At 35.0% G+C, this 23,514-nt stretch overlaps 1 protein-coding gene across 3 annotated transcripts; it reads left to right on the forward strand.

Annotated features, from left to right (window-relative positions):
• On the forward strand, window positions 1-23,017 carry LOC109103538 (nesprin-2-like). 3 transcript variants are annotated; one of them, XM_042739678.1, is made up of 14 exons: window positions 6,231-6,362; window positions 7,081-7,143; window positions 9,220-9,497; window positions 9,582-9,732; window positions 11,282-11,464; window positions 12,717-12,854; window positions 13,778-13,972; window positions 14,974-15,199; window positions 16,152-16,258; window positions 17,430-17,481; window positions 17,906-18,069; window positions 20,182-20,355; window positions 20,656-20,720; window positions 21,952-23,017. In XM_042739678.1, the coding sequence occupies exons 1-14, from the start codon at window positions 6,246-6,248 to the stop codon at window positions 22,196-22,198; spliced, it is 2,160 nt and encodes a 719-aa protein (XP_042595612.1). In that variant the 5' UTR covers window positions 6,231-6,245; the 3' UTR covers window positions 22,199-23,017. The 3 variants fall into 3 exon arrangements, with proteins under 3 accessions (XP_042595614.1, XP_042595612.1, XP_042595613.1); XM_042739679.1 differs by having other exon boundaries at window positions 20,656-20,711; XM_042739680.1 differs by lacking the exons at window positions 6,231-6,362; window positions 7,081-7,143 and adding an exon at window positions 1-254.
• The last annotated feature ends 497 nt before the right edge of the window (window positions 23,018-23,514 follow it).

Consider the following 23,514-nt stretch of genomic DNA (forward strand, 5'->3'; position numbering starts at 1 on the left):
GTGACATTTCAATTTGCTTATAACTCAAAAGACTGATGGCTATGTTAAGTGACTTGAAACAGTGTTTCACTTCGTCGTACAACAAAACGTTGTTTCTTGTTTGATGTGTGTTAGTAAAGCATAACTGGCATTTAAACCTGATCAGACGTATTTTCACCCTGAGGATGAAAACTTTTGTACCTGTATGATTCCTGAAACCCTGAGGGATTCCCTGAAGGAGAAAACGGAAGCAGGAATTAGGACAGGTTTTGCACGTAAGTGTTAAGAGGAGTAGCCTACATAACATTTTAATATCTACTGAATTTTTTAAGCCCGATTATTTATTTTAAACCGATTGCAAACATTGTTCACGTGCTTCTACACCGCGCTTGTGCATTTAGCACGTCTGTTTCGTCAGCGTAGTTTGTAATTATAAAAGTACGCGTACGTTTTCTAACAAAGCCTTATTTATCACGTATTAAAATGAATTTTCTTGAAATGTACTGGGATATAAACATTTGGGGAATCTAATTGTAGTTGCCCACGTGACTGTGTGCAAAGGGTGTGTTTAAGTGTTTCGCGTCTATAAGCCATTGTTTTCAAAGTATTTAAATGTGTTGCTGTGGAATGGCAGGCTATGCATGACTCACTTGGTTGACAACAGCAGGCCATTAGGTTACAGACTACTGCTGAATGTGATACTTCATGCCCATTGATTATTCCCACAATGACATCTGATGCCCACTGAGTGATGCCTCTTGTAGTCCAAACCAGGCCTGTTTCCTGGTCAAAAATCTTTTGTCGTTTATCTAATTAATTATATTGGGCTAAAATGGCATTTTCAACCATAATTGGTCACAGAACCTCTGCAGCCTGCTTTTTGCTTTTAAAACATGCTTTTAGAATAATAGTGATTAGCAAGTTATAAAATTATAAAATGTTAAATGGAAGTATTGGAATTGGTGTTGAGCAACATTATTAAACAGGTCAGAGCTTGTATTTTAGCATACATTTTAGTAGCCACAGTTTGTCTAAAATATAGCTCTATTTTTTTTTAACCAACTTAAAGGAATAGTTCACCCAGAAATGAAAATTGTCATTCACTTACCCTCATGTCATTCCAAACTTAAGTTTTTTTTTATTTAAGAACACAAGATATTTTGATGAATGATGGCAATCAAACAGTTGATGGTCCCCACTGACTTCCGTAGTATTTCTTTCTTTACTGTGGAAGTCAATGGGGACCAACAACTGTTTGATTCTTCAGAATTCTTTAAAACATCTTCTTTTATGTTCAACATAAGAGAAACTTATAAAGGTTTGGAATGACATGAGGGTGAATAAATGTTTTCATTTTTGGGTGAACTATTCCTTTAAGACTTTTTAAGTATGGATTTAAAAACAACAACAACAAAATAACTGTTATCCTACACTATCTGGACCAACTCATTTAAAAAGGTTTTAAAGAAATGCACAATAATATTTGTGTATAATACATTTCACACATTTATTCATAATAGCCTTTAGATAAAAAGTGTTTAGGATGAGAAACAAAAGAATCAGTCAAATGTGTCCAAACTTGTGATTAGTATCCTTTTTTACTGGTAGATCTGTGTCTGTGTGCATTCATTTTTATCTACAGAAGTTATTTCCTACTTTATATGATGTTTGTATCATTTGCATTGCATATCTTGCAGTTGTGGTGCCTTCATTATTAGCATAACAATGTTATTTTTAGTGTACCTTGTGGTTGTAAAAAACACACTGGCAACTCTCATGATGACATCATGATCAGAATGACCTGAGAAATTTGTAATAATTCATGTTCGGACAGCTGATTGTGTTTTCTGCCATTTCATCGATGGTTTTCAAGACTGCATGACTTGAACTGAATCAGTGTTGTACTTTGCTAGACATCTTGCTCTTATCTCAATCTTCCAGGAGCCTTCCAGTGAGCCCTTTAAAAACAATTAACCGATTTGCAGTCAATATACCCTCTAATTTGATGTTTACAATGTCTTTTGTTCTTTTTTCAAATGTAGACCTGAACCCGATGATTCAATTACTGAGTACCAACAAACTAGGGTTTAAGCAGTCAGGAGAAAGTGCTGTGAGCTCAGAGAATAAGTTCTCCTGCTTGAACTTGGCTGTTCTGTGGCTTCCTGCTTTAAACAGACCCCAGAAGTTATTTTATTTGAAGAGTGTTAGTTGAAAGAAATGTATGTTGGTTTTAAATGGCAAAAGAGAGCTTCCTGCTTTGTCTTTTCTTTCTAAATATCCCCTCCCAGGCCCACTATGTTTCAAGCCAGGGTATAGATGCATTCAACAAAACACTTCTTTGCCAGAATGACACCATGCTGAGTTTAATGATGAATGGCGTCATGCATCGGTAGTAATTGACCATTCAGTCTAATGCTGCTCATGGCTTTCATTGTTATGCTTTATGTAAAAAGGAGCGCTTTCTCCTCACTGTTGCTACTGGCCAGTATCTTCGCTGAAACTGCAGATGCCCCCTGAGCAGAGCTTTGTTTGAAAACCAAGAATCAGGTTTCACCAACACTTGTAAAGGATGAATGCTAGTTTTGTTAGGCTTGCACAGATGACGAGAGCAGGAGAGTATGAACGTGATCTGTGATGTAGTTTTTAGCTTTGACTCTGACTTTATACATGAATATTTTCATTGTTAGCTATAACGAATTAAGTCGAGGATGATAATAATAGTAAAAAAAACAAAAACAATAAGCCATGTGTAAGCTAATATTAGTTTATAATCAGTCAAACATTACTTATTAATAAAATTATTAACATTATTATTAATCATATTACAATAAAATATCAACATTTTAATAATAGTGTTTAATGTACTGTGTGTGTGTATGTATATATTATAATATTAGATAAAGAAATAAATGAATTATATAATGCATAAGACAGTGACTATACACATTTATTAATTATACAAAATAAATAAAAATATCTTATCTATTATTATTATTATTATTATTATGATGATGATGATTATGATGAAGGGTCCACAGGGCCCACAACCTATTTGAAGTAACCAGATAGCAGCAACAATAATAATAGTGTGTATAATAGTGTAAGAAATAATAATAAATAATAATGTATACTGTATATTTCATAATGTATCTAATTACAATATATAATAGTGACATAAAAAAATTATAATATTAATTTATAGTTAAACATTCATTATAAATTCATTATTAATAAATATTACAATATATTACTCATAGTAAATGTTAAATATTATTTAATAATAATAATGTTATTGTGTGTCTTTAATAAGTTAATTGTTTTTTGTAATTGTTGTTGTTTTTTTGTTTATTCTGTTCTCTTTGAGGTGATTGGAAAGATACATTCTGTCTTTATCTTTCTCCTGAGAGAATGACCTTGCTTCAGGCTCTAACAGTGATGTGTCAAACAGACATTCTACTGTGTAAAACTTGCTGTCTGTCCTTGAATGAATCCTCAGTCATCATGAGTCTGCGTTATTCTCCCTGAGCACAACACCTGTCAGGCATCTGCTAGCTGGGGAATCACAGCTGAGAGAACAATCTTTTCCATCTCCAGCCATGACGCCTTCATGTGGAGCGGCAGAATTCATCTTCTTAACAAGTGCGCTTTTTGGAGTTCCTTGCCTTTGGCTATATGCTCCAATTCATGGATGAAGTCCTCGTTATACCTTTGATATTGTCGCAAAGCAGCAGATTCTTCTTTGTCGTCTGTTGTTTTTGGAACGGTGCATGTGGTCTTAAGCATGGGAAATGAAGGCAATTCCAAGAGGATGCGGTTTGAGGACTCTCACCAGATTGCGAGTGCTGTAAATGGGATTAGAAGAAGCCTGGATTGGATTTGAAGGCTGATCTAGCTGCTTGAATCACATACTGACAATTTCTCAGAGAGCATTCAGCTCCTATTAGGAGTATTAAGGCCACAGTCGGTCTTAAATTGAGACACATTTTCTGTTTAATGGCAAATTAGATGTAATGAACTATAATTCACAGGAGTTTGCTGTACCACTGCTCTTTTGCCTTTCTGCACAGCTTGGTCTCCGAGGGGCCCCGGGAGAGGAGGGGGGCCCGGTTCATCTCTTGCTTTGTGTGTGTGTAGTGGATCGGATCAGGTGTCCTGGCACTTGCCTCTTCTCCCTATCCGGGTGCTGAGAAAGGCCTGTTTGTTTGTGATTTGGGCCTGTGGCACCAAAGAGAGAATGAGTGCAGTCTCTGTGAGGACGGGGAGGGAGAGCTGAGGGTTCGGGATCAGAGGGTGTGGAGCGCCAGGGTCCTTATCTCCTCTGTCTTCATAGTGAGCACCCATCACCGGAAACACAGATGTGCCTCAGGTCACCTCTATGGGATGGCACAGACGGGAGTGGGTGGAATGCTGTCACCTCACTGGGAGTGTGTGCACACGTTTTCGATTTAAAAACACATTTACCCAACAGGTTGGCTCAATCAAGAAGAACTATTTTAGCTTGTCGTAGTTTTGTGACTCACACTGATTAAAAGGTGTTAAAATTGTGCCGGTCTGTGGCGTTCATCACATAAACCACTGGTTCTCCACTGGTTTTGAATGAGGACCAAGGATTTACATTGAACGTTAAGTGGTGACCCAACACGATTCTACATTTGTTTATTGTACATAAGTCTTAAAAAAAAAAAAAAAAAAAAAAAAAAAAAGATTATTATTTATTATAATTTTTTTTTACCGTGGGCAACATATTAAAATGCATTTGCAATTGTGTTGTCATTTGGAAAATATTGAATATATAACTTTTTATTTTATATATATATATATATATATATATATATAAGTTGTTTTATGCATTCATTTTATTATTATTTATTATTAATAATTATTAACTGCTGTTATTATTATTATTATTATTTAATTTTTTTTTTTGAATCCTAACACATTTATTATTAACAACTTTGTGTATATTAGTTTTTTTTTTGTATTATTTTTTAAGTTATTAATGGTTTACAAATTCATTTTTTAAATCATCTGAACACATGGATAAAATACTGGGCCAAATTAGTAGAATTAGTATTTTGCATATTGCCAAGTGACAAAATTTGCATGAAAAATATTACAAAAAATAATTAACTAAATGCATTGCCTTTGTCAACAACAAAAGTTATAGCACTTTTTTTTTTTGTTTTTTATTTTTTATTTTTTACATGGATAAGAATTTAGCAATCCTGTCTATCCATAAATGTATGGTTAGGTAGTTGCTTTTTTTTTTTTTTTTTTTTTTTTTTTTTTAAGGTCACCACCCACCAGTTCATAACTACTGACATAAATAACATGGCTTTATCCATTATATCCTAACTTGTGGTCTTTGTTCATAGTTTGTTATTGTAGGAAAGTTAGTTTACGTCTCAAATGTTGGTCCTTGAGTCTAATTAGTATTTACTATAGAGCTTTTCAGTGATGTTTTCAGTGGTGTGATTGATTAGAGTCATTAGACATGCTGTTAAACTCATTTTTGTCCTCCACCTGAAATTAATCAATAGAATATGGGCTGCAATTGTCGGTTCTACTTTTTGCTTGGCAGCGTGTGAGATGAGATTCAGTATGAACACTGAGCTTGGCAAGAGATGTGTGTTTACTGCTTCAGATGAAAACAGCAACAGTCTGAGCTTTTAGAGTGTTATGACCTTTCCCTGGCTTATCATAAACAGAGCGAAGTAATTGTCATTGGCCACCGAAAGGGTAACATTACCTCCGTTTGCCGTGAGCTTTATTCAGCACCAAGGAGACAAGCGCCGCTTTATTCGCCATTAAGAAAGAAAAAAGGTGTTATGATGTTATCGATGTTGAGTTTTTTGTTTTTGTGTTTTGTGCCTGTACTGAGGTGTCATGTGATCTGGAAAAATGGACTATAAAAGCTGAATAAGAGGCCGAGATGGATTCGAGCTGAATTGATGTATTAAATGCATCATTACTTTTCATTTGCTTCCACATGCAGACTCATCCCGCGTCACCTTTCACCTAAATGGAAGGGCTTTTTGTCCCCCGTCACTCTCACAGACAGCAGTTTGCGTGTTTATTCAACTCCAGCTCATTCAAATGCGGGCTGTGTTATGGAAAGGTCCCCAGATGCACCTGCCTCATCTGTTTCTAGCCAAACCACCGGCACTAGCTGAAGAGGATGACTAAGCATCTGTAATCCGGCCTGTCATTTCCATCCTTGTGTGTCTCAAGCTGCTTTCTGATCCTGCTGTCTATATTAATTTACTATGATCCTTGTCCGTGGCTTTCTTGCAGGATTACACGTATATAATTACCATGGTCAAGTTATCTGTGACCGGACTGGATACCAACACAGGCACATTTATGTTACTTTTACCTGTGAGGTGTGTGTTTTTGTTTAGTAGTTTATCTATTCATTTATTTAGTAGTTTAATTTATTTTTATTTGACTTGACTTTTTAAGTTTTATTATTATTATTACAAATGTAACTACTGTATGAAATTTGTCTTTATTTTATTTATTTTTATTCATTTTATTTATGATTATATTGTATTTAAATAATTCTTTAGGCTTTATTTGTCTTGGGTCTTAATTTATTTATGCAATATTTGATATTTATTTTATTTATGATTTCTGTACAAAAAATATATATATATATATATATATATATATATATATATATATTTTATGACCATTGTATATTATTTATGTCATTTAGATTTTTGTACTATCATTTGACTTTGAATTTATTTATTGACTAATTTGTGTGAGTACTTTTATTGGTTATGATTATATTGTGTGTGTATGTATATGTGCGCATATATATGCACATTTATTTGATTTTCTTTGACTTTGATTTTATTTATTATTTACAAAGTGTTTTTATTGACATTTCTTTGAGTTATGTTTTATTAATTTATGAATATTTTTTCTTTGACTTGTTTTTATACATTTTTCATTCACTTAATTTTGCTTAGTATTTACAGATGGTTTGTCTGAATTTGGCCTAATGTAATTGTTACATATGTAATCTCATGCTGTTTTCTGATCCTGCTTTCTATAATAATTTACCACCCTACTTTTTCTATGACTTTCTTCCAGGATTACATGTATATGATTGCCATAGTCAAGCTGTCTGTGAGTGGATTGGATGCCAAATATCAAGTTTGTGAGAACTTCATGTATCATTATACCATGTGTTAGTCTTGTATGACCATCACCATGGTTTCGGTTTTTGTGCTAGGACATTATAATATGTAACTTAATCTGGGCTGGGATGTGCTGTAGACCTACAGGGTGAAAATCAGGGTGAAATCAGATTCTTAATGTCCCATTTCCAGTCATTGTGTCACTGCACGCCTGTTGGGTGTCACGCGTCCACACCTGTTCCTCAAGACCCAAGCTCACCAATGAGATGGGAAATGGCCTGCAGCCTGCTATAAGTTTGTTCACTTCTGAAAAGGTTAGGAAGAGAGTATGGATCGTGGTCGTGTTTGCACTCCATTACTCCTCAGATGAGAGCAACATTCTCTGCTGTTTGAGAAAAGCAATAACAGTGACTTTGATTTTCAACCTGACTGCTTTGAGACTCAGTCCAGTGCCTTAATGCCCTCCACTGGGGCAAACTCACAGCGGACCCTGAGAAATTAGTCATTTCGGCTGAGCCTGAAGTCGGTGTGTACCTGTGGTGGAGGCGGCCGAGGTGGGCGGCAAGGTTGCAGGTGAATTATGCCCATCTAACTTTGAGTTATATGCTGGTTGGGCTTAAAGTTTTGAAAGAGCCATTCTCCCCAAGTGATTTTTTGCAAGGCAACTCCATTCATAAATACGAACATGAGCCGCTGTTGAGACTAAGATAGGCTTTTAAGCTCTTCTTGAAGTGTTTGTTAGTTGTAAGGTCAGCAGTGAGCTCAGCCTAAGGCACTTTTTGGGAGCATCAGTCTTGATTGACAGCAGCCACGGCCTGGCATCGCTGACCTTGCTCTGTCAGCCACATTATGCAGGTATTAGAGTGAGGAAAATCTATTTGGCTTTTTTCTGCCAGGGCTGGGACGGCAGCGTCGTAACTCCTTTGGGTAATGGGCATAAAACTGATTTATGGTTCTTGATGGCTGAAGTTATACCCCAGAGCACAGGAGCCTTTTCTCTATGTCTGAGGTGTCTGGAAGTTTTAATGCGTTTGTCATGCAGAGAAACCACAGCTTTTCTAACCAGATACTGCACTTGTGGGTTTCTATGCACTGAATCAGAATCAGAATCAGAATGAGCTTTATTGCCAGGTATGTTCACACATACGAGGAATTTGTTTTCGTGACAGAAGCTCCGCAGTGCAACAGAATGACAGCGACAGAACAAAAAACACATAATAAAGAATAAAAAATACAAAAAATACAAATAAGTAGGTAAGGAATTACAATATACAAATTGACAATTGTATGGCAGTTATATTACAATGAGCAGGTGTGTATGTACAGGAAATGAATGTGAATGAATGGTGAAATTCTTTTGTGATGAGAGATTTTAAGGTTGTATACGATTTGTATAAGCCTTCTGACATGTATTGACTCAGTTTTTTTTTTTTTATGATCTCATTTATGATTTGTAATTATTTTTAAGTGATTTTATTGTATTTTATTTATTTATGAATCATTATAACTATTTGAAGTATTTGATTTTGTAATTTTATTATAATGTATTTGATGAATTTCTATTTATGCCGTAATTTTATTTGTATTTATTATTTTTTTCAAATTTGTTTAATTTCTATGATGAATTTCTTTTTTTTTTCTATGATGAAATTTTTTTAAGATTTTATTTATTCAAGATTTTCAAAATTGTTTCAAATCCTTTAACTGGTCACCACTAACTTATGTTTTTTACTATTTTAATCACATTTTGGCTTTACTAGTTTAGTTTTAAAACTGACAAATGGATTTTTAATATTTCGTTTTTTTTCTCAATAAATATGTTCATAAGCTGCATGCATAGTCATAAAATAGCAAATTGCTGTTAAAAATAGTTTTAGATGCTTCCCAAAAATATTAAATGTCAACTACCAAATGTGTTTTTTTTTTTTTTTAATGCACAGGAAAGAAAACATCCCACAATGCATTTACCTCCTCATAAGGAAGAATACATTACTGAAAGAGCTCCGTTTTGACAACAGGGTCACAATATGTCTGTGCATCATGTTGTGTTTGAGCCTAATGAACTGGCCTCCCTTTGTGTTCTTGTAAACAGGTGGCACTTGGTGATGCCAGGATGTTAGAAGAGACGTCACTCAAAGCCAGTCACCATGGAAACACCAGAGTAGGCCCCAGAGGAAGTGATGAAGACGGAGAAGAGAAGCAAACATGTGTTGATATAAACCCCCAAAGTGGTCTCTACCTACAGTCCTCTGAGACCTGCTTTCCCTCGAGAAGCTCTCAACTGCATGATGATTTGAATGAGTTCTCTGAGTGCTCGTCCATTGGAGACTTGAGCCAAGATGCTTCCTTCTCCCTCAAGAGCTGTGTCAAGTGAGTCGATGTATATTGGCATCCTATCTGTATAACTGATCTGTACAGGTTGTTCTACCTAACTGTTTCTCATTGGTCCATCAGGCTGGAGAGGAGGTGGATGCTATGGTATGAATTCAAGAAAGAACTCTCCTGTTTGGACGACTGGCTTCGATCAGCTGAGAAAATAGCAGCGTCCCCGAACTCCAGCCATGTGCTGTATGTCACAGCAAAAGAGGAGTTACAAAAATATGAGGTAATGAGACGTTTGGTCTAAATTCATGCAGTTAGATGCTTAATTTAAGGGTCAATGACAAATAAGTGTCCATGATAATGAAAAGGATGAAATAAAATCGAAAAAAATGCAATGTTTAAATGCATGCTAAGGATCTATAAATATACTTCTATAAATATTTTTATTAGGGAAAACATTTTATTCATTTCAATGCATGCAAAAAAATAAAAAATCTATACACTTGAGTGGTGACATGTTAATGTGGACATCTTGATCAATATTTAAAAACAAAATTAAATATATTTTTGGAGTTAATTATTTATTAATTTATTAATTTATTTTTTATATTACAAATTATGGAATATTATTTCAAAAATATAACTTTTTGGGGAGTCACATGATGAACTATCATGACCTGAACTAACCCTGCAAAAGTTTTCAAATATTTAGTGAAACACTTTGTAAAAAATAAATAAAATAAAATATAAGAAAAAAAATAATCTAGTAATATTTAAGTTTTACAAGTATTCAAGTGATTTGGATGTAGGCATATGTATACATGTATGAATGACATTTTAATGTATTTTTAGTAACTCTCATAGATGTATACTAAAAATTGTGGTCATTTAAATGTAATTTGAAATTTAACCTTTCTGAAAGCACTTTTGTTAAAAAAAAAAAAATTAAATAAAATATGTAAGTAATAAAAAAAAATATTTTAAATTAAAACCTAGTGACATGTTTGTTTTACAAGTATTTAAGTTATTTGGATGTATGAGTAACTTTTTAATCTATTTATTATAATTTCATAGATGTGTACTAAAAATTGTGATGTCATTTAACTGTAATTTTTGTACACTTTTTTTTTTTTTTTTTTTTTTTTTTTTTTAAACCTCAAACACAAGAAATATTGTGGTCTCTTTTGAACAAAATTTGTTGACCAAAGAATTAATTTGAAAAAATCATTTGGAAAAACACAAATTTAAATGACACTAGCTTGAGGCCTACAAATACAGTAGAGCTAAAGTCACAAGTCTGATCATATTCTGAGGGTGAAAACTCTAGAACTGAGTTACCAAAAGACAGACTACTTCCAAACTCTGGCAAGTAGTGTTATATTTATTTATTTTTATAGAGCGAGAGAGAGAGAGAGAGAGAGTGCAAGACCATCTCCAATTAGTCATTACAGGTGTCTGTTGCTGAGTGCATGCCAGCCAGCATTTTGACGCTTTCTACAATGAAAGTGTAATCAGCGACACATACACACTAACAGACGTGTAGAAGGCAGATTTTTTACTGAGTGTGTAGTAGAAGGGGGGGAGTCGTGAGTGTTGTTATATGATGACAAATGGTGGTTGTAAATCTTTTTGTCTTTTCTTATGAGCAATTGTTGCTCCTTCATCTCTTAACCCCTCGCACTAATTTCTTAAAATAACCTGCTTTAGCTAATCAGGGAACCGGTGGGATGTATTTTTTTTTTTTTTATTTCTGGTGGTTACTTTTAGAGTTTAGAGGGGGTTACCTCTTAGTTAATCACACAATCTCACTGTGTTTTTGTATATCCTTCCAGAACCTGCGTACTGAGGCCAGGATACGTTTAACCCAGCTGGACGGACTGACCCAGAGGAGTCGAACTCTGGTTGGCCTGTTCAGAGGTGCTATGGGCGCACGGCTGATGGAAATGATGAAGGATTGTGGACAACGCTGGGATCAGCTCAGCAACACTGTGGATACTGTGTGCCGCAGGTTGAAGGTATATAAAGACCCTCAAGCTGCTCAAAGGTGTCATGGTTTAACCCTTTGGTGCTGTTGTGGGAGGTGTTGTGTTTTTTTTTTTTTTTTTTTTTTTTTTTTTTTTTTTTTTAAACGATATTTATTTTTATTTACTTCATCAGAATGGTACTGTACTTGGTAAAGATTTTGGCACTTGCTATTTGAACACACACAAAAAAATAATGAACACAATTCAAAAAGGTTAAAAAAAGACCTGAAAAAATAGTCACACTTGTTCTTTTACAGTCAAAAATCACTGCATAGGAAATGAATGTGAGATGAATTTCATCTATTGGAAATATTTGGCATTGCACCCCAAATTATTATTATTATTTTTTTTTTAAGATATCAACCTCAAATTTGGAGCACAACTTTTTTCAGTTTATGGTTTTGATTTATATTTTGCAGTTTTGGATTAAAACATGCTTTGGAAAATATATGTTTCGTATAAAGATTTTAAAATGTTTTGTGCATATTTTTCATAACCATACATGGATGGGATTTCTAAATTGCCTAAAAATCTTATCAGTATAATTTAAAGCCTCCAAGTGCCATTCATTTTTTTATATTAAAAGCTCATTTTAGAAGACAATTTTAAACGGTACTTAGAGGCTTTTGCATCTGAGCTCTTCATATATAAAATTTATTTTATTTATTTTTTAATTTTTTTTTTTAGATATCAACCTCAAATTTAGAATATAACTTGTTCTAAATTTGAGACCAATATATAATAGCCGAAGACTTTTGCACCGTATTGTATGTTTATTGGTTGTTTATTTATTTATTTTAACAGTGTACAAATTTTTAAGTTCCCAAGGCATAATTTTTTTTGGAGGTGAAAACCAGAAAAAGACAGTTTTTAAAATGTGTTTTTTTTGATACTTTCTATTTTGTCTCTTTTCTGTTTTCTTTTTTATTTTTTTTACTATTTTATCTTTATCCATACAGCCTTCTGCTCTGCCTGCGTTTATCTTACATAATTCTGTCCTTCCAGCCGCAGTGACCCCGGCGCACTGTTGGTCTGTGCTCGAATGCACTGCATATGCCCCCCTTACCATGGGCTTCTGTGTTTTGTTTATGCCATTTCCGCTCCCTGTCTGCCACATTGACGTCCTTGTTGTAATTTTGATGTGTCTCCCTGTCAGTCTGCGTCTATGCTAAAAACAGCATCAGGGTGTAGACGGTCAGACAGAATCATGCTCTGCCTGTCTGTGTGTGTGTGTGTGCGACAGCATTTCGTCTGCCAGCGGGAGGATTTTGAGAGGCAGAGGGAAGAGATGGCAGTGTGGCTGGCTGATATGGACCTCAGGCTGACTGAAGTGGAGCACTTCTCAGGCAAAGACACCTGCTCGAAGATGCACCAGCTTCAGGTACTTTCAGGAAACAAGGATCGACCGGATTTGTCCATGCAGTTTTTTTTTTTTTTTTTTTTTTTTTTTTCATCTGGGTAGTGGGGTTTATGTGTATAAGTGCAGTTCTTTAACCCCTAAGTTGCAGGTACAAATCCCAGAAAGGCCAAGTTGGTCAGTCTTAAGAAACATGTCCAGGTCACATTTCACCCCAAAAGAAAATGAATGTATTTAGCATGAAGAAAATGGTCTACTTTTAGGACTATTAATGTTTGTTTGCAATGGGTCATAATTGTTAATATGTGTCCAGACATTTTACTTTTAAAATAAATAAGTAAATACATAATTCATTCAACTGTTAAGTGTACTTAAGTAATAATGAAAAATTAACAATTAAAATTGAGAATTTAATGAAATTTCTTAATTTTTTAGTTGAAAATATTGTATCAAAATATTAAATTATTTGTTAATGTATTAAAATATAATTTAAATACAGTAATATTTATAATTATTATTTTACTATAACAACTTGTAATATAATTATAAAATAAACGTAACTTTAAATGACAAATTAAAATTATTATAATTAAAAAAAATTAAATTATTAAAATTATAATAGTTTATAATATATTAAATGCTTTTATTTAATGTTATGCATAATCCTCATTACTGAAAAACTGCTGTTATAAAATTTATCCAAGCTTTTACATTGTGACATTTTAATGGTCCTAAGCTTGATTATTATATATATATTTTTTTATAAATAGAGCTTTAATGGTTCTAAATACATTATAATCGAGTAGTTCTGAAGACCTTTATTAGGTGGTTCTGATGTGTTTAATTAGGGTTGGAACTAAACTCTCAGGGTTTAATTTTAAGGATGTATATCATATATGATTGTTTTTTTTTGTTTTTTTTTGTGTGTGTGTGTATTTGTCTCTCAGGGGTTTCAAGAGGCAGTTGGAGAGAGTGCAGGTCGACTGAATGATTTGCTCCAGCATGGAGAAGAGTTGATCCAAAGAAGCGAGCCGGCTGATGCCCAGGCCATCGAGAACCAGCTGCAGGAACTCCTGCTCCACTGTACCCGTGTCTTTCAGGGCCTGGGCCATCTGCACACACGCCTGCTCAGCATGAGACTGGTATATATCCATGCATGGGAACAAATTAGTTAAATTCAGGTGTGAGGACAGTTTAAAGCCTCAAACACTTTTCATTGTCTCTTCTGAACTTGAATCTAATTCAATTACACGATTATACTGGAATAAAATCAAGGTGCGTATAATCATTTCAACTGATTTGCCACACAGAATATTGGCTAACCAAGCGGCTGACTGAATATATATCTAAAGTAGCACTGCTATGTATAGCCAGTGTTTATGGTCAATACTCCATAGATCAGTATTGGCACACACCATATGCACAATTGACTATGAAACCTTGAAGAGTCCGTTCTCTGCCCTGATATTCCCCTGATAGCTTTTTTTTTATTATTTGATCATTTAATCTGGGCCATCTCAAGTTCACTTGCTCAGAGCAGGGCTGTTGCATTTTTCAGAAAATTATCCCAAGGGAAAGCTACTCAAGCATCCAACTTCATACGTTCTGGCAGAAAAGTCATGAATACACCCCCTGAATAGCCTGAATAGTTGTCTTGTAGCCAAGCAGCCACTGTACAATACATGTACTGTCCATATGAACAAGTTCCTTGTGTGAGCCTTTGTGTCTTTAGGTCCAAGCGGATCACTTAAAGACATGCTAAAAATGTAGCATTCTTTATGCTGTAGTCAGATATAGGACGTTTATAGAGTCCCACACCAGACATCTCAGAATTAATTACCACTGCATATTTTCCATAGCTTAGAAGCACACAATGTCTATAATGTGTAGCAATTTTTTCCACACCCCAGATCAGCATGTTCAACTTTTATTCATAACTTGTTATTGATCAAATAATCCTGAAAATGCATCACAGTTCCTACAAAAATATGAAGCTGCACAGCTGTTTTCAACATTAATAACAATGATATTATTAAGAAATAGATAAATATACACAGTTCACACACATTACATTACATTACATTTTTCGATTTGACTGCACTAGTTTTAAGATGTTTTATTTATGTTTCTTGTGCTGTGGCAGGTTTTTGAGGAGGACTGGGCCCTGTGTGCTCCTGATTCTGGCTGTCCGTCTGAGAGTATGCTGGAGGATGAGTGTTTTATAGACCGCAGCATGGCACCTCAGTCTCAGGCCTGTCTTCCTCAGTCCAGTCAAGATCACCTGGTTCTGGAGTGGGACCCTTCAGTGGACATTGGTGGTTCAATCTCCCATGATGGCACAGACTCGTCCTCCTTCAGTGCAGCTGCAGGTAGGGATTGCCCCGTAATACAATCCAATGGTTCCTCCAAGCAAACTACTCCATGTCCATTACTTGTAAACAGGGCTAATGGTGACCATGAAATTTTAGCTGGGGATTAAATGACATTTGAATAATTGTGATCCAGTTATTTACAGGGTAAGCTTGAGACGCAAACCTTGTTGTTTTTTAACAATAAACTTAAAATCCTACACAGAAATGCATAGCAGTTTTTTATTATTATTATTATTATTTATATACTATTTATTAATATTTTGAGTTGGCTTTTATTTTTGTTTTTGTTTTCATTTTAGATTAAGTTTGTCATTTTGCTATGCAGTTTTGCCATTTAATTCTTTTATTACTAAATAGTTAAAAAAAAATCTTCATTTTAACAGTACTTTTAGTTTTAAAAAAAATCTAAGAAATCTTTCCTTGTTTTCCATTTAATATTTCCATTTTATATCATTTACCAACATCAAGGTCCACATCGTTTTTTTTTTAAAACCCAGGCAATCTAAATATTATTATTAAATTGTAGTAATGTTGATTTATTTTTGTGGTTTGCTGTTTATCTATTGTTGATGTCTGCTATTGCTGATGCTATGATTATTAGAATATTTTACAAAAGTAATATATTTCTGTCCTGAATTCACTTTCCACACATCATTTCAAGTGAATATTAAATTGAAACTGGAGCGTTTTGCATTCACTATGCATATTAACACCTTGTTTATGCTTTCATGTGCATGTGGTGTGAACCATCACAGGTGCTGCAGAGGCATTTATGCTTCACATGTGAATTACAATCAGGCCATTATGTAATAATCATGACCCCAAATAAGGACTGATGAGTTTATTGCATTTCATAGCTATACATTTCTAGTGGTTTATTGTTCTCTTAAACACAGAAACTGTAAATTTTACCCATCTGGAGCATCAACATTTTCTTTCTTCCTCTCAGGAGTGCCTTACACAGATGAACCAGCCAAATATCCTCAGAGGAGAAGAGTCTACATGAGTCCTGTGGACTCGCAACCAGACAATGCTGCTGTCAGCATCAAGCAGCCAGTAAGTCCATCTGACAGCTCATACTTCATCTTATCGTTATTTACATTATGGACCAAGAAACCACAGCCCATGTTTTAATGTATAATATAGTGTATTTGCATACATTTTCCATCTAGCAACGAAATACAAATGAAGTGATTGCATGGTCTTTTTTTGGGGGCTTTCAACTGAAAAGATCACAAACTGGTCACTGTGTTTGTATGCGTGCATAGACATAAGCACACGTGTGCATGCAGGGTATGTAACATGCAAATAGATGGTTACATGTTTGTGTTAGTTGGTGTGTTTGTTTCTGTGTTGAACACAGCTGGCTTCAGATTTAACTTTAAAACAAATTAACCACTCTACTGCTAAAGTGCATTAAAGCAGGGGTTTTCAAATTAGGATCCAGGACCCCTAGGGGCTGCAAGGGAATTCTATGTGGTCTTTGGGAAAAATTTGTCCTGTGTATAAAAAAAAAAAAAAAAAAACACCCATATAAATAAATAAAAAGATTAAATACATGATTCAAATAAATAAATTGAAATAAATTTAACAGAATTATAATAGTATTATAGTTTACAAAAAATAAAACTTTAATGAGTATAAGAAAATGTAATTATGTAACAGAAATAAGAAATATTCTACAAATATTTACACACATTTATCATTTTAATTTTTCATTTCATAAATGAATATAATTATTATAAATGTTTGTGTATAAATTGAGTCTTTAAAAAAATCAGTGAAAACATTTTTAAATATATAAATAATCTGAAATAAGATTAAATAAATGATTTAAAGTAAATTAATAAATATAAATACATTTAAATAAAGAAATGTAAATTATCTAACCGTACATTAGAATAGTGAGTGGAAAATAGTTAATTTCTATTATAATTTACGTAATTCTGTTAGTTTTTTTTTTAAGCTTAAATTGGATCTTTAATGGATGAAACTAAATATCTGCATTTTGAATTTTAGGATTGGGGTCCCTTGCATAAGGATGAACATATTTAGTGGTCCGTGGCATCTTAGATTAAAAACCCTGCATTAAAGGACATTACTTTGAAAACAAATGCATCTTTATGTATAGAAGCAAGCCTTGATGCTAAAAATGACTATGAATATCATGCATGTGTGCATTTCTGTAATGTCGGTAAATGCTGAATGTAGTTGCTGTGTTTTTCAGAGCATTAAGAAGAGCTTAGAGAATGCGGCCCCACCCCAGATGCCAGTGCCAGGTAAAGCCATGGCTCCTGATTGGTCAATGTGACTGGTGCCATCCACTGAAGGCAGTGTCCCTGTCACAGCTTAATCACTCGATAATCATGGAAGAGCTGCACTCAATTTGGCTTGTTTTCTAATATCCTTGAAAAATAGCCAAGAGCCACAAAAACCTCGATTATGAGGGTCATGATATGCAAAGATCTCAAAACTTTTCAGCCTCTGTATTGTGATTTAGCCCATTCAGAGCAGCAGCTACTTCTCAAATATTATATCTGGTGCTTATATTCAGGAGTTAGATATTTTATGTTATATATCTTGTTTAATCCACAGTCAGCCTCAGGTGTTCTTTTCACTGCCTCGTCCTGATTTGTTTATGCTTAGAGACTTTGCTAATGTCTGTTTTGCATGTGTGTGTGTGTGTGTGTGTTGTGGATACAGTCATTAGAACTTGCAAGCATCAGTATGCCGGACCATTTAAGACTTCCACACCTGAAACTAGGGCTCCTGAATCTGTGACCTTTGACCCTGAGCGCATCAGTGCTTGGCTGGGCCAGACGCATCAACTTTGTTCTAAAGCCGTCCAGACAGAGCATGATCCACAGGTATATTTTGCTTTGTGAGAACACACAGTTTGGATGTTATTCTTACAACCTAGGAATGTTGTTCTGGGACCTGTGATTAGGGAGGCCTTACTAAGGTTCTATATTATACACTACTGTTCAAAATATTTTTTTAGTTTGAAAGAAGTTCATGCTTTTATTCGGTCATATTTTTATTTGAGCAATGCTTTAAATTGAACAAAAGTGATAGTAAAGACTTTTATACAAATAAAACTTTAAATGTCAAATAAATGTTGTTCTCTTGACCTCTTTATTATAAAAGTTTCACTGTTTCCCCAAAAATATTAAGCAGCACATCTGTTTTCAGCATTGATAATAATAAGTTTTATTATTAAAAATATATAAATAAAATGTTTTATGAGCACCAAATCAGCATATTAGAATGGTTTCTGAAGGATCACTGAAGACTGGTGTAGAGATGCTGAAAATTCAGCTTTGCCATCACAAGAATAGATTACATTTTAAAATATATTAAAACAGAAAATATAATACATCAAATAAATGCAACCTTGGTTAGCATTAGACACTTCTTTCAAAAACACGTAAACATTTTTTTGAACGGTAGTGTATATAAACGTCTAATCTGCTCTGTGAGTAATGCTACTCATTACACTGTCTGTCAAAAACATGGCTCTTGCAGATTACTTTTGACATTAGCTTGATGTCAATACTATTGAATTTTTGGATGCAAAGTGACTGTGTTAATACCAGAGAGGTACATCAGTGTCATTTACTTAGCTGCTGCTGCCCGTGTGTTTATAATGAATTACAGATTATAAAATCATTAGACCATCAAATACATTTAGACTACATTTTATATAGCCATTAATTATAGTAATTATATAAACCATTCAACTTTTTGTCAATGGGACAGTCTCTCACAAAATGTCAAGATAGAAAATGAATTTCTACATTTCTTGTGAACTTAGTTTTAGCGGTTGATGTTTAATAGATATATTTTAAATTCCCAAAGTTTGTGACTGCTTTAATTTGTACTTTTTTATTTAACCTGGGAATAAATTTATGCTGATAATATAATAAGAAATGGGGGAAAATAATAATACAAATTGCATTAAATCACAAAAATGCACTAGTGGGCTTTTGGAACCTCATTATATATGTTCTTCTACACTGCATTGCATCTATAGTCTTTATAACTTGCTGGTTTTGTTCTGGATTTAATTTCTGCTTCATCGGTGTACATATTTAGTACTGCAGTCATAAATGCAGAATGGATAGTGCAATTGCGCATGGAGAATTTTTTGCCAAATCTCATTAAGACTAGACACTGCAGTCACAGTCTGTGTGCATTATTACAGTCTCTACTCTGTAATAGTCATCATGCTGCTTTTCCACCATTAATAGATGTCACACTGGCTTTCTGAAGACCTGTTTGTGTTCTCAAAGTGTTGTTTAAATCTACATTCATAAATCTATCATTTATCAATATTTCTGTGGGTAAAAGCTTATTTTAGGGATATCATAAAATAAATGTTTACAAGAAATATGAAACACACATTATTCAGATGTGATGATAAATCCATCTCAAATGAATCCGTACCATCTTGACTTAAAAAGCTCATCGCGAGATGGGAGGGGGGCGACGTTGGTTTCTGGGAAAGAGAATCCTCTGCACTGATGCAGAGGCCGATTTGCCTGCCGAAGCCTTGGAAAAACCGTCGAAAGAGAGAGAGACCATTTCCATTTCAAAGAGCCTCTTGTAATTTCTCAGCGCTCATGGCTAATTGGCAGCTTTACAGGGATGGCAAAAAGACCCACCGCTCTATAATGGATGCCATAATTGTGGGCACAAACATAGTGAGGATCTGGTGCTGCATAAGGGCCAAGAGCGCCTGTGTAATGTGTCACACGAGGCAGCGAATCTGTTGGTCCCATTAAAGGACTCAAAGAATGAGAGCAAAACAGAGAGCACAAAAAGACAGAGCCGCCTTGAAACTTATTAGTTAATGGAGCCTGTCTCTTTCGATTTACAAGCACCTTTTGTAGCATAGCGAAGCTGTCACATGTAGTGAGAACTCTGCTGTCCACTCTTTGGCAATCGAAAGTGTTTGTTGCTTCTGTGAATCTTTATAGGCGTGCTCCAGTTTTTCATCTCTGCCGTCCGGAAAGGAGGAGGAGGGAGTTGAGTATCAAGAGAGCGTGCTCCCCCAGAGACGCCCCTACCCACCGCACACGTGCTCCACCCCCCGCCCATCCCAGTCATGTGACTGCCAGCATCACTCTTACCAACGTCATGAAGACCCACAGGTATATCTCGCTCACACAGACACGTACGCCCCTTCTGCACAAACACCCTTCATATGTGTTACAAACATTGCAACTGCTTTTCTGATCACCTGGGGTTTGCGGATTAAAGCCAGGCCTGTTAATATGTAGCAAATGTGGCGCCTTGCATGATTTTTATGATGTGATTTACACCTCTTAACACACCCCACACATAATTGCACTTGTAATGTACGCCGGTGCCAAAGAACTGGTAAACAATAGAGTCCCTGCAGGGCTTTGTTAATCTCAAGCTATTATCGTCTTGTCCCTCTCTGTCACTAGAGGCAGCAGGAGAGACTTTGTTTCCCCGACTCTTTGGAGGACAACACCCATGCAAAGTTGAGTTGGTGAGAAAGTGTGTTCCTATGCAGACTTCAATGAATTTGATTTATAAGCTGGTTGATTTATTATGGTAGGCATTGTGTATTTTCTAGTGCTAAATTGCACCTGGAGTAATTTATAATTTTTTTTTCTGTAAACAGCTGGGGAAAATAGTCATTAGAAATGCATTAGCATTCAAAAAGTTTTTTTTAATAATTAATAACTTCATTCAACAAGGACATATTAAATTGATTGGAAGTGACAGTAAAGACATTTATAATGTTAGTTTTTTTTTTTTTTCCAAATAAATACTGTTTTTTATTTTTTATTCATCATATACATTACATCATATACAAAAATACTAAGCAGCACAACTGTTTTTAAAATTGATCATAAGCAATGTTTTTGATCAGCAAATCAGCATTTATGAAGGATCATGATACTGAAGCCTGGAGTAATGGCTGCTAAAAATTTGGCTTTGCCATCACTGGAGTAAATTGTTTTAAAATATATTCAAATAGAAGGGTTATGTTTGAATTATAATACGTCACACTATTACTATTTTTAAAGTGATAATTCAGTCAAAAAACCTGACTTTTATTTCTTCAGCAGAACAACAACTGTTTTGTTTTTTTCCATACAGTGAAAGTTAATGGGGTTCAATATTGTTTGTACAACAGATTTCATGTTGAACCCAAGATTCTTACCATTGAGCCAGTGATTTGGGCAGTGTCCAGAAAAGGCATGTTTAAGGTCTATCGGACTGCAAAAAATGCAATGAGAATCATTTGACAAAGTGAAGTCATATGCTTCCCTTACCAGTGAGGCCAATTTTGTCAGATTAATCAATTTAAATGGACTTAAACATGAAGCAAGGACACAGATATTAGTTTTGACTGTTTAAATCTTGCTGAAAGTTTCAGTGAGTGAATACAGTAGAGTTTCTTTAAGGACAGACTTGGCTTGCAGTTCTAGCTCACCAATGCATACCAAACTTAAACTGTGTAAATGAAAATTGATTTATGCCTGGGATGTACAATCATGCAGAGTTTAGCTCTGATCCTAATTAAACACACCTGAACCAGCAAATCAATGCCTTCTGGATTACTAAAAAAAAAACTTCCAGGGCAAGTTAGAGATAAACTCTGCGGGAGCAGGATTGAACAACATTGCTTTTTGCCAATTATCACCATAGCAGAGAACAGGTCTATAACTTCTGAAAAATGACCTTTTATCATGATGTATTTCTGTTTCCAGTGAACTGTGTGGACCGAAGGCTTCTGCTGGCAGATTATGGCACAGTGGCTCCTGGCTTTTGGGGCCCTTGAGGTTTTTTAACATACGAAAGGCCTCAGCACCACTGCTGGTCCTCCTATTTGCCATCTTGCTTGCTGTGGTGATCTGGCCCCTCATCTTGCCCCACGATACATCATGCCATCAGTCCAATACTCTGACCCGCTCATTTCACCTGGCCCTACATTACAAAGGACCCCCTCCCACCTGAAGACACAAGCAATAACCGCAAACAGTTTAGTAAGAACACATGGGATTGTTTTCAGGGTTTTTTTTTTTTTTTTTTCTTCTATGAAAGCATATGTCACCTGAAAACAGAGTGGGTCTCTATATCTGTTTGGATGCACAACCAGGGTTGCTTTGGTCGTGGATTGTACAAAAGTGTCCTTAAGTGCCATCCACAAGATTTAAATATGCTTGGACTCAAGGCCATCAAAACTTATGAGTGCAAACTAATATAACAAGTGCACTTAATTCTGCTCTGACACTAATTTTCTCACAATGTCAGAGTGAATTGTATAAAACTACATTGATTTGACAGCTCTGGAAGCATCTCTGTTTAAAACTGCCATGTTGAGCATGTTTACTTGAATTGTTGACTGACAGATTAAGCATTTTTGGCCAACCAGTTATTTATAGGTTTGTTAGATGCAAATTAAAAATATAATAATAATAATTTAAAAAGCAGATCGTTTATGAATAAAAGGGGTGTGTCTATGTGAGTGCTTGCTTTAAGATTTTTGATTGTTTGTTAAAAAACGAGTTTTGTACAGAAAGAATATAACTGAACATTTCATACTGCATCACAATATGCAATATTTGATCAAGAACCACTGTACTGTATACTGTAATCGCTGTAACATTTATTTTTAAAAAGGGCATTCTGCACTGTATTTAATAGTTCGCATCAGTCCAATGAAGAAGACACACAAGCAAGCTTTAAGACGAGCCCTTGAGCCCATCAAGGATCTGTTTTGCACTGTTATCCACTTTTTATGACTTGTAAAATAAAAGAGATGAGTGAAAACAAGTGGCTGGCTGTGGATGGTGACAATGGAATGCGTGTAGAGTGATACGCCGTGTGATTCTCATTGGGGGAAGCAGTCAGTGTCTTTCTCTGTCTCTGGCTTGCTGGACAAGCTGAAAGGGGTTTTTGTGCTGCTGCCAGAGACGAACACTCAAAAAGATTATGAAAGAATGTTTCAAATTCAATTAGCACACAAATGATCTTCGCTGGAAACGTCTGCAGATGGCCTTTCAACCTCATCTCGATCCATTCAGAGCTCTTGGGAGTTGAACTATAGTCAATGCTGCAGAAAATGAAGTGTGTGCATGGGTAAGCAAGCCTGTCTTTGTTTGATGATGAGTTTATTTACTTGGCAAAAGCAGAGCCTCAAATTGAACCATATACTGCTGCAAGCCTTGAGCCTATAAACTGAAAGCAAATAAATTCTGGTATCCACCTGAGGAGGACATGAACAAACAGGGAGGATTTCTGTGGCAATAAAACCTTTAGAGGAAATAGAA

Source organism: Cyprinus carpio, chromosome B15, assembly GCF_018340385.1.
Source record: "Cyprinus carpio isolate SPL01 chromosome B15, ASM1834038v1, whole genome shotgun sequence".
Taxonomy (NCBI): domain Eukaryota; kingdom Metazoa; phylum Chordata; class Actinopteri; order Cypriniformes; family Cyprinidae; genus Cyprinus; species Cyprinus carpio.

Coding starts and splice junctions, on each gene's coding strand:
- LOC109103538 (XM_042739678.1), top strand. CDS start 6,246: ATGATCCTTGTCCGTGGCTTTCTTGCAGGATTACACGTATATAATTAC. Junction 16,259..17,429: donor CTGTCAGCATCAAGCAGCCA/GTAAGTCCATCT, acceptor TGTGTTTTTCAG/AGCATTAAGAAGAGCTTAGA. Junction 17,482..17,905: donor ACCCCAGATGCCAGTGCCAG/GTAAAGCCATGG, acceptor TTGTGGATACAG/TCATTAGAACTTGCAAGCAT.